Raw genomic sequence first — 12,587 nt, forward strand, 5'->3', positions numbered from 1 at the left:
TGGATTGGACGTCTAGTGCTGTCAATGGCAGCCATATAGTTAACAGGGACACTATTATGGTGGAATATTTTGGTAGGTTCCTTATTTTAATTTTTTTTTTTTTTTAAACATTGACACCTTTTTAAAACGACATATTGAATCATAGCAGAAGCATATCGATAACCTTTTGGGATACTAAGTATCACGATACATCACCATTTTGATATTTTGTCACACCTCTAGTGTACATTCCACAAACGTTGTCAATGTGCCAACACTTATGCACGTATGTTGGTGAGTAATACAAAGCTCATTTGAAATTGATCACTTGTTCATACTGCGTTCTTTTTCACACTCGCACCTGTCGTCAACAGACACATACATTGACAGACCCCGGAGGCAAAATATCCCCCTCAGTTTCCAGGCGAGCAGCTCTTAAACAAGCCGGGCCTAGTTGAACTCTGACCTCCACACAGAACATGCCCTTGGGGTAACGCCACACTGACAGGAAGTGTGTCTTTTGTGTTTGTGTGCAGGCACAAAATGGCTTTGTGCACCCAACTCTCCATTTTAGTGATTTATATGTAAGTGTATTCGTGAAGTTTTATTCATTTAGCAGTAAAATATTTGCGGTTTTGCTTTTTTCTTCTTCTACTGCCTTTTAACACTTTTTTGGGTCAAATGACATCACTACACCATCGCAATTATTAATGTCTTGTTTATATTCATGATGGATAGTGCGTTCAGAACCGCCTGTCCAATCTCACCCCTGCCCCTGTGAGCACACTTAAACAAATCACCCCGTGTAACTCGATCAGATGCATTCCCTTAGATGCATTTTTGAATTAAAAAAAGGTAAGAACTTTCGCAAAGCCAAGACATTTGTTTTGGATTCAATTGGATTAAGCTTGAGTATTACTTTCCAGTGCTTGGTTGGCGCCACAATCATGACCAATGAATATCTTGACATCGCTTGTGGCTACAAACACTACACTGTATACTTTCATTTGTTTTTAAAATGTTTGAAGACAATTCCTAAAAATGGTACAAGGACTGAGAACCACGTATGAGTCATTCCAGAATTGGAGGATATTTTGGCTTCAGAATTCATGAAAAATGAACCTTCACTTTTCCAGTTCTCTGCAACAGGACATATTCAGGAATACTAGCTCATAAAGTATCAAAAACTTGATTATCTTACCTTACCAGTGGTAAAAATGGTATTACTGTCGGTATGCACCGAAATGAAAATTCATGGTAGTGGCTGCACGCAAAAATGGGACCAAGCCGACGAGAGGATCATTAAAGAGATCCGCAAGTACGACCACCTGTACAATGTCTTGTCAAGGCACTATAAAGATTCCATCTATTCCTCCCAAGTCTCCCCTGTCTTGCCCAAAAAGAAAGTGGGATCAAACAGAGGAATGGCTAATGAGGCATATGGCTAACCTTGAGGAACAGAGTCTGAAGGTGCAGCGGAGTAGTATGGGGGGAATGGATAAGTGCCCCAGGTTTGGGCAAACCGTGGCAGACCTACGGCGAGTGCCAGAGGACCGATATAGTGTTCAGGGTTTACAGTCTGATTCATGAGAGCACAGACTTCGGCCTTTCAGTTGTATTTTTGGGCGGGTGCACTTTACCATTTATTTTGTACATATGTTTGCTGTGGCTTATTTACATTCACACTTCAAGTGTATGAAGAATAAAGAACAGGTTTGGTGTCAAGAGTTGTTTTAATGTTTAAACAGACAGTTTACACACTTGCTACATCATCACCTATTGAGAGTACCAAGGCTAGAATTCATAATGTGACTGCCGGTCTCTGTGTGGCATCAACAGGCACGCTGTGCGTTGTCTGGTACAATAGGAAAGGCTGGATACGGTGAAGAGGGTCATCAAACCGGTCCGTTGACATGCAAAAGTAGCGAAAAACGCATTGGGCAAACCAGCGTTGTAAATTTGCGGGTTCTCAACCTCGACTGGTTTAGTGGTCGGACAGACCACCTCCGCAATAGTCTTCTGTATCGCCAATGCCTCAACGTTTGTTGTTCAATGTTGATGAGCTGAAGAGCCACATTCAAGCGTTCATCTCCTTTGCCATTGTTGTCTAACTGGAAGAAAGAAGTTCAACAAGACTCCCACAAAACCGTACAAACACAACGCAACACCCCTCCTTGAATCCTTTAGTGGCTTGGCGGTGAATTACAGAGCAACGCGTTCCCTTGACGCAGAACTTCGAATGCTCATTGACGATGTAGGGTCTATGCTGTCGCTACGCCGTCACCACAACGCAGAGGCATAAAAACTGGCCAGCGTTTTAAGAGGCTGCTTGCCGTTCTGAAGCTAATCCTAATGCAAATGCTATGCTAACGTTAGGAGTTACATTAAGCGTCTGATGATCACTGAGCACAGACCTTTAAAGGCTAAAGAAGCATCGCGTATTCTCTCTTGCCAAGATAAGAAAACAAATCTTACCAAATTTTTCCAAACAAGATGGAGCGTAGCCTAGCTTTAGACACATCCGAAACGCCGGTGAAGAGAGTGAGGGAGAGGCGCAGCACATCTCACATGAGTGACATGATCCAAACACTGCTACGATGCAAGCTGATGTACTCCACGTACAATATGGCTACGTTCATACTACAGGTCTTAATGCACGAATCAGATTTTTTCGTGTTTTTCCGACTCGAGTGAGGCATTCACTTGACGGTCTGAACGTGACAAGTCGCGTAGAATTGGACCATTTCAAATCCGATCTGGGTCACTTTCGTAAGTGGTTCAAATCCGATCTGGGCCACATTTTTCCAGACTGTCGCGGCGGTCTGTACTGTCCAGTCTCCCAAATCGGAATTCATGCAGCAATTACGTCATCAAAAAGCGAGAGAAACGCTATGGTAGCGGTGCAGCTGTGAATTATTAGCGCCTAGCTTGCCTTGAACACGGCTTGTTAGGAAGGGTCGGACTTGACAGCAGTCATAAAAAAAATCAAAATAGGTTGAGGATAAGCTTGAGAATGATCGGTTTTCTGTCTGCTCCATATAAGCAATATTTCAACATTGCTTACACGGGCGAGAGTCGGGGCAAACTGCCTGTATGTGTGTGTGACATGCACGGACAGTGCGTGCGTGCTATCGATCCATATACTTTGAATATAAGCCTAGACAGGGATTATTTATGTCTGTAATTTGTGCCCTCTTTTTAAAAAGCAAAATACGTTATCCCTGGAATGACTGCTGAAAGCCAGCATGTGTGGTCATTTGTTTTGATGCTTCTGCGCATGCGGGTCGTCTTGCTCAGCGCGTGTCGGACTGCGAATTAGTGCGCATGCGTAATACTTGAATGGTCTCAATGGACAAAGGCAATCTGAATGGGCACGCCAAAAAAACAGATATGATATGATAAAAAATCGGATTTGTGCATTAAGACCTGTGGTATGAACCTAGCCTATAAAAATGTCACGCATATAGTGAACATACAGTGCCCTCCATAATTATTGGCACCCCTGGTTAAGATGTGTTTTTTTAGCTTCTAATAATTTTTTTTAATTCAAATAATATGGGACCTTAATGGAAAAAAAGAGAAAAATCCAACCTTCAATACAAGTGCATTTATTCAGTGGTGAAAAAAATCCCACATAAAGAAATAATTATTTGACATCAAATAATGTGTGTCACAATTATTAGCACCCCGGGTGTTAATACTTTGTACAACCCCCTTTTGCCAACAAAACAAGGTCTCGGGACTGAGATGGCCATGGGAGGAGCTTGATTTTGTGTCTGGTGAACCATTTCTGTGTAGATTTGGCCATATGTTTAGGGTCATTGTCTTGCTGAAAGACCCAGTGACGACCCATCTTCAGCTTTCGGGCAGAGGGCAACAGATTTTGATTTAAAATGTCCTGGTATTTCAAAGCATTCATGATGCCATGCACCCTAACAAGGTTCCCAGGGCCTTTGGAAGCGAAACAGCCCCACAGCATCACTGACCCACCCCCATACTTCACAGTGGGTATGAGGTGCTTTTCAGCATGCGCATCTTTCGTGGCACGCCAGACCCACTTAGAGTGTTTGGTTCCAAAAAGCTGAATCTTGGTCTCATCTGACGCACACGGTCCCAGTTGAAGCCTGGGACTGGGTCAACTGGCACACGGTCCCATTTGAATCTTAACCAGGGGTGCCAATAATTATGGAGGGCACTGTATGACAGAAAGTATGTCGCATTTTGGTCTCATTGGCGTCTCAAACTGCCATTTGTCTCATCATGTTCTCGTCTCCCAAGCCACGTTTTTAGCTCATCATCGGGACATCGTCATGAAAAAATTATTCGTCGACGAAATATTTCCGTTTTTGTCATTGTTGACGAAAACAACACTGCATCAATGTGTTGCACACCAAGCAATGCACAGTAAGAAACTGGAGTGGATCGTCACAAAAAAATAGTTACACAGAACAACAAGCTACAACAGGGAAACGTTTTGAGTTTCTGGTCTCATTTAGTCTCAAAATCAGGAAATGTTTTGTGTGTGTGTAAAAGTTCATGTATTCTTGATTGACTGTTGAGCCTGCAACGACCTGATGGGTTAGAGTCGAACCACTTTAGGCTTTTAGCGGTTATATTTGTGTGGCTCAAACATGTGTAAGAATGTTGCTAGATGTAGTGGAGTTTGATTGGCAGTTGGCAACTGAGCAGGGCTAGGTTTCGTGAAAAAACAAGCTGATTTTTTTTCTGTACAGAGTATAATGCTTTATTTTATATACCGGTACTTGGTATATATATATATATATATTTTTATGAAACAGGTTTGCAAAAATAGCGGTACTTCTTTTGTCTCAAATTTAGATATTTATTTTAACTTTGAAAGCAAGTTTTATAATCCTTCTTTCATCATTTCCCTCTTTGTGACACCATCACACACAAAATAAACTTATGAAACCACACCTTCAGGACATTTTGGTGTGTGTGCCATCATGCACTGTATGTACACTGTGTGTATCCCATACCTTGTTATTTCCCCTGTGTTAGTGTGAGTCCACCCTACCCTAGTAGCCTTGGGTTTGCTCTTTTGCCCTTAGTCGGCCCTGTGCTTGCATCTCCATCCATCACAGTCTCCTGGCTTCACCCTCAGGCCCCTTCCACCCCACAAGTCCCTTTCCCTACCTGCAGAGGCTCTCAGGTTTTTCCCCAGGCTCCACATCAGGCCCGCTGCCACGGGGCACTCCGTAATGGACGTCTCCGTTGATGGTGGTCAGCCAAAGCAGGGACACGTGCTCAGAGACGCACACACGAATGCACGCACAAAGACCAGCAGGGGCTCTCTCCTGCCAGCTGCTGTGAAAGAGAAGGCGGCGGAAATAGGAAAGGGGAAGGCCCCCTAATAGGCATAACTAAAGCACTCCTAATGAAGGGATCCTGTGTATGCAAGTGTGTGTGTTTGACTAGAGCTGGGTGCGCTTGTGAGTGTGTCGTTAGTGTTGATCCAGTTATAAAGTGCTATGGCCCAGAGGGTTGTCCTGATATTAAAGCCTTAAATGATGCTATTTATTATGTTGTGTGTGTGCATGTGCACCCATTTTATTGCTTTCCTCCCTCATGTTTTTGGTGAGGTGCGCCAGTGTATTACTGTTAAAATCAATAGCCTCATGAGCAGGTCACAATTTTTAGGGGTTTATCGATGTCATTATTAGTCTCTGCGGTTGACGCTGGGACAAACAGGAGTGCCAGCCATCTGTATTGATTGCGCACACTGAGAATGTTTGATTGTAGCGTATTCATCTGATTCCTACTAATGCCCCATGTGCTTTGGTGGACTATTACGTACTGTAATTAGGAACTTTAGCATATCATCTTGGTCTTTACATTTCATCATTTGAGTATGAGCTCCTCTTCCTAATTTTATTTGATAATGTTCTCACAAATTTGACCAGCTTTTCAGAATTTAAGATTTTTATGTGGGTAAATAACTTGATTTGAATTTTAATATACAGTCATATGAAAAAATGAGGACACCCTATGGAAGCCTGTGTTTTTTCTAACATATTTGGTCATATTGATATTTATACATCAATTTTAACAATCCGGAGAGATTCAAGTAATAGAACTAAACAAAACTGAGAAAAATATTTTTTATAACTTTTGGTAAAATGTAATTTTAAACAAATGCAATTTCTGTTAAATAAATTAGGACACCCTCACATGCAATCCCACTTAAAAATCACAGCAGAAATCACACACAGGGGTATCACATCAGGTGCACATTATAAGAACATCATTACCCAGTGTTTTGAAGGAGGCTTGGCTTATTTAAACCTCACATTTAGTTTGGTGTGCCCCTAACTGTTGAAATAAGAGAAAACACTATGGTGGGATCAAAGATGCTGTCTGAGACTTTCAGAAAGAAGATTGGAGACACTTATCAGTCTGGTAAAGGATTTGCAAAGATCTCAAAAGAATATAAAATCAGCCATTCCATTGCCTGAAAAATAGTCTACCAGTGGAGGACATTCAAAACAACTGCCAACATGCCCAGCAACATGCCCAGGTATGGCCGTCCAAGCAAGTTCACCCAGAGAGCAGACCGCAAGATGCGAAAAGAATTCTCCAAAAACCCTCAAATGTCATCACTGGACCTACAGCAGGCTCTTGCTCCTGTTGATGTGAAAGTGCATGCATCTACAACCAGAAAGAGACTTCAAAACTTTACCATTCATGGGAGGTGTGCAAGGAGGAAACCTTTGCTCTCCAAGAAGAACATGAAGGCCAGACTGAAGTTTGCCAGAGTGACTACAGACAGAAGACCAGGACTTTTGGAATAATGTTCTTTGGACAGATGAATCAAAAATTGAATTATTTGGACACCGGAACAGAGGACATGTTTGCCATAAACCCTCTACAGCATTCCAGGAAAAGAACCTCGTACCAACTGTGAAGCATGGAGGTGGAAGTGTCATGTTTGGCTTTTTGTAGTAGGACCTGGCAGCTCACCATCATTGAATCCACCATGAATCCTATCTTGTATCAGAGGCTGCTTGAGGAACATGTGAGATCATCTGTGAAAATATTAAAGCTGAAGAGAAACTGGGCCCTGCAACATGACAGTGACCCAAAACAAGAACAAACATACATTGTGCTAATGAGAATAACATGGAGAACATCACAATTAGAGGTGTCTGTCAATGTAACATTTTAAGTTATTTATATACTGTTACCATAGCCTAAACAACACAACATGTTCACATAGGTCTCAATCTCACTCCCAAATCCTTCAAGTCTTCATCTTTTTATCACTTCTATATACTGATTTTTTTTTACTAATATATTAGTTAATGTGAATTCTCCCGATCAAATAAATAAATGAAATGAAACAACCGCGCCAACTCTGGAAGTTTAGAGGGCACACCTACAGCTGCTTGCTTGCGGCTGTCAGTGTGGGGAAACAAAAACAAGTTGCAGGCCCAGCCAAACTAAGAAAAAAATGCAACTTTATATTTCGAACATACATGGAATCTTGCCTTGTGTTGCACCACGCTTCTAGGGAAAAAACTGTATTTTGGACTTGTTAGTCCTACAAGCTATTTACTCTTGAACTATGACAAAATAGAAATCGGGTTGCTATAACGAAAAACCATCTGCTGGCCCAACACTTACACTGCTGGCCAATAGTATTGGCACCCCTTGATTGCAATTACAAATGCCTTGGTAGTAATATTTTCATTTACTTTGCTTGCAATGAAAAAACATAAAAGAGAATGGGAAAAAAAATAGATCAATATAATTTTACACAAAACTCCAAAAATGGGCCGGACAAAAGTATTGGCACCCTTTGAAAAATCATGTGTGTGATGCTTCTCTAATTTGTGTAATTAACATCACCTGTTACTTACCTGTGGCACACAACAGGCGGTGGCAATGACTAAATAAAACTTGCAGCCAGTTAAAATGGATTAAAGTTGACTCAACCTCTGTCCTGTGTCTTTGTACCACATTGATTATGGAGAAATGAAAGAAGACCAAAGAACTGTCTTAGGACTTGAGAAGCAAAATTGTGAGGAAGCATGGGTAATCTCGAGGCTCCAAAGACCTGAATGTTCCTGTGTCTATCGTGCACGGTGTCATCAATAAGTGTAAAGCCCCTGGCATTGTGGCTAATCTCCCTAGATGTGGACGGAAAAGAAAAAATGATGAGCGATGTCAACAAAAGATTGTTCAGATGGCGGATAAAGAACCTCGACTAACAAACTAGTCAAGCTGTCCTACAGTCCGAGGGTACAACAGTGTCTACCCGTACTGTCTGTCAGCGTCTGAATGAAAAGGGATTCTATAGTAGGATACCCAGGAAGACCCCCACTTCTGACCCAGAGACATAGGAAAAACCGAGCTGGAGTTTGCAAAAATTTACCTGAGAAAGCCAAAAACGTTTTGGAAGAATGTTCTCTGGTCAGATGACACAAAAGTAGAGCTTTTTGGGAAAAGGCATCAATATAGAGTTAAATGGGAAAAAATGAGGCCTTCAAAAAAAAGAACACGGTCCCCACAGTCAAACATGGCGGAGGTTCCCTGATGTTTTGGGGTTGCTTTGGTGCCTGTGGCCCTGGACTTCTTGACCGTGTGCATGGCATGATGAAGTCGGAAGACTACCAACAAATTTTGCAGCATAATGTAGGGCCCAGTGTGAGAAAGCTGGGTCTTCATAAGAGGTCATGGGTCTTCCAGCAGGACAATGACCTAAAACATACTTCAAAAACCACTACAAAGTGGTTTGAGAGAGGGCACTGGGGACTTCTAAAGTGGCCAGCAATAAGTCCAGACCTGAATACCATAGAACACCTGTGGAGAGATCTGAAAATGGCAGTTTGGAGAAGGCATCCCCTGGAGCAGTTGGCCAAAGAAGAATGGTATAAAATTCCAGCAGAGCATTGTAAGAAACTCGTTGATGGATGCCGGAAGCAGTTATTCGCAGTTATTTTGTCTAAAGTTTGTGCTACCAAGTATTAGGCTGAGGGTGCCAATACTTTTGTTAGGCCCATTTTTGGAGTTTTGTGTAAAATTATAATGATTTTTTTTCCCCATTCTCTTTTGTGTTTTTTCATTGCAAACAAAAAAAAAATGAAAATATTACTATCAAAGCATTTGTAATTGCAATCATTTTCTGGAAGAAATTGAGCATTATCCGACAGAATTGCAGGGGTGCCAATACTTTTGGCCAGCAGTGTATAGACAACAATTATATAATCAAATGAACCAATTATTTACTGACAGCATGAAATTCAGCATGGATTTAAAGTGCCTGCGACACGAAAAGCATGTTTATTTCATAATACACGTGGTATTTTATGCACCTGAATGAAATGGACCGCTTGGATGTGTGTGGAAGCGATCGCTATATTTATTTAGTTTTTTGAATCCCGCGCCATGAAAATGAGTGACTTCTGGCAACAGTCTCGAGTTGAGAAAGAGGGCGCTGTGACGTGTACGGAGGAAGGAGTCCTCTTCACTATACAGCCGTACTGTTGTATGAGAAGGACTAAGGATTCAGCTGATTTTGCAGATTAATACGTTTATTTTTCACGTCACGCCAGCCAAACGGCTGCAGAAAAATCTTGCTGTAGGAGGGAAAGGCGTGTGCGCCTTTTTGGGGTTTCAAAAGGTTCCCATTCACTGGTGGATATTGGCCAAAACAAGCCCTACTACTGTGGGACCATGGGACTTACGAGGAAGTGATCAAACATCGTGTTTTGTATTATGTCAAATACTGGGATCATTTTAATATGTAGGTGGCTTGCATTTTGTGACATGCTCCTTGTCCCCTTGGCCGACGACCGGCGGCTTGTCGAACATCCCCCCGCTGGGAGAGCACTACTAGTATACTCGGCTTATTCTCCTCTTCAAGTGCCCGGTGTTCTGTCAAATTTTCGGACTGATCAGAAATTGCAACTTTGAGTTAAAGATAGCCGCAAATACAGCGATTGCAAAGTAAACACTACAGACTTTCTTTAAATAAAGGACTACTTACGTTTGATCATGGATTGGCATGTACGAGTGTTCAGCGGTCATTGTCCAACTGCTTCCTCGCGAGCTCTCCTGTCCATAGTAGCAGGGGAACGAGCTGTAAATTGCTCTCCGTCAGGCGGTTTGCCGATCGGCAAAGACAATCGACATGTGAAATGATCCGGGCTAGTTATGTGTGATTATTCCGCTTCGAAGACTTTGAAACATCACTCGGTTCGGGTTAGCATTTCGGCTACCTGTCACGCCTCTTGGTTTGTTTATTCTCCGAAGCCGGGGGAGGGAAATGACATAAGCCCAATTTAGGTGGCATAAAATATCGTTCGGGAGGTGCGACAGTAAAGGTGAAGTTTACAGTTTTGACCATTATGGAGTAATTTTGCTATGTTATGTTGAATAAATGCATTTTTATTATTTCATATTCCATTTAGCACAAGACTGTTATTTGTCATGACCATGCCATTTATTTAGCTATCGGGGAAAAATACTTGGATAAAAAATAATATCCTGTAAAAATATTGGACTAGAGAGACTGAAACCATGACATTTTGCGGCTGTCTTCGTCACGTTTTTCTCGTTCCAAATAATGCCCCCACAATGGGCTGACTGGTCCTTCTCAAGCCATTTATTTAGCTATTGGGGAAAAATACTTGGATAAAAAGAATATCCTGTAAAAATATTGGAGTAGAGAGACTGAAACAATGACATTTTGCGGCTCTCTTTGTCACATTTTTCTCGTTCTGAATAATTCCCCCTCAACTGGCTGACTGGTCCTTCTCAAGCCATTTATTTAGCTACTGGGGAAAATACTTGGATAAAAAGACTATCCTGTAAAAATATTGGAGTAGAGAGACTGAAACAATGACATTTTGCGTGTCTCTTGGTTGCGTTTTCCTCGTTGTGAATAATTCCCCCTCTATGGGCTGCATACTAAATCAGATGAAATCGTGACTCCGCTGACGTCATCCACCTGTTAGGGACGCTAGAGCACTATAATGGTAGACGTGGCTAACCGGCAGATTAAAAGACTAATTTCTCGTAATCTGCGCTTTGCTAAATTGTTGTATATAGTCAAATCGTCTCAAAATATGATTCTAATTCACACAATAATCATATTTGACTTTTTTTTTCTCGTGTCGTACGCACCTTAAGGCTGATTTATGCTTCTGCATTGCGGTGATGGCGGAACTACGTTGTTAACGCAGACCCGTTTTACGACCCTACGCCATAGCCTGACGTGCACCTGCAAAAAATCGATTGAGTTGGAGGAATTGTGTTGGTTCTGTTCAGGGCAGAAGGCACAGCTAACAATCCTCATTGACAATGGCACACTTCAGACTTGCTGTGTCATCACATGTGCCTTTCTATCAAGCTGTTTTAACCAAACCAAACTCTTCCTCTGCATGACGTCTGCTCCTATGTGCACGTGTGTGTTCTTTATACAATATTGAACCCCCAACCTGCAACGAACCCGCAGTGTAACGACCGTGTTCAGATGTTGGGGACAGTGTGTGTCACATGCACGTGTTGCAGATATGAAGCCCCCCTGTTAGGTCATTGCATTGCCCGTCTGCTTCACTGCCGTTAGCCTCTGTGACCCCTTAACCTGCGTGACCCCTTAGCTAACTTTTTATTTCTGAACCTGCAGCTGGGGTTCTAGCTAAATGTTTGTGCGTATGGGTACAGGCAAAATTTACACTCTTTATTTTGTGTTGTTTTGTTTTGTTTTTTTTTTACAGGTGCAAACCCTCTGCAGGCCAACGGTTTGGGACACACTGCACGAGCCTATGCCAAAGAAGGTGAAGTAAGCGCACTTCTGCAGGAGTGGGAGGGCAAGGTAAGACACACTCATCTTCACACACACGCACACACACACACACACACATGCTGATCTAGTGCAGCTGGGCAGAATGTGCAGGCAATTAGAACAACATTTGCTTGAATATGTACAAATGTCTGTTTCCTGGTCAGCTCATCTGTTTCATTGACATGCATCACGCAGCCTCTCACACAAACACTCTTCAGGAGGTCTTTGCATGAGTGACAGCTGCTGTGGAATACCAGTGATGTGAAAGCTGGTAGAGGTTAACTGGGGTTAAAACCTGTTCTTGAGTTAAAATGTCAGAAATCAATACAGAATACACTATACATGGTCTCTATTGAAACTGTGTAAAATTTTCTCAATTTAATATCTTTTGACAAATCTATATTGGGCAGTTCCAAAATGGGTGTCATTCATGATTTATTTAAAAAAAGTTTGACATTCAACATTATTATAAGATACTCTTGTCTATTTACAACAGTAAGACCATTGTTGTCACAGATTACTTGAAAAAGTAATTTAATTACTGATTACTGATTACGCCTACTGATTACTTTATTATCAAAGTAGCTAAGTTACTTAGGAAGGTAATTAATCAGTTACTTTTTACCATTTTTTCTCCCTTAACTGCCTCAACATAAGTATGACAACAGAAAAATGTCATCGCATGGAATTGAATTTTTCACATAAGGCTTAATCTTCCAGTTAGCGGGGGTTTAATTAGACGATGGAATTGATTTCAACCACCATTGACTCACGCTACCTTAGCGACTCCAGAGCCCTG

The 12,587-nt window shown here is 41.8% G+C and overlaps 1 protein-coding gene across 1 annotated transcript in view; it reads left to right on the forward strand.

Moving 5' to 3' along the window:
- clpb (ClpB family mitochondrial disaggregase) overlaps window positions 1-12,587 on the forward strand; it is a 98,163-nt gene that overhangs the window by 39,558 nt on the left and 46,018 nt on the right. The window contains exon 6 of the mRNA XM_057838608.1: window positions 11,721-11,818. Coding sequence (XP_057694591.1) covers window positions 11,721-11,818 — 98 coding nt within the window. The remainder of the gene's footprint in view (window positions 1-11,720; window positions 11,819-12,587) is intronic.

This window comes from Corythoichthys intestinalis, chromosome 6, assembly GCF_030265065.1.
Source record: "Corythoichthys intestinalis isolate RoL2023-P3 chromosome 6, ASM3026506v1, whole genome shotgun sequence".
Classification (NCBI taxonomy): Eukaryota; Metazoa; Chordata; class Actinopteri; order Syngnathiformes; family Syngnathidae; genus Corythoichthys; species Corythoichthys intestinalis.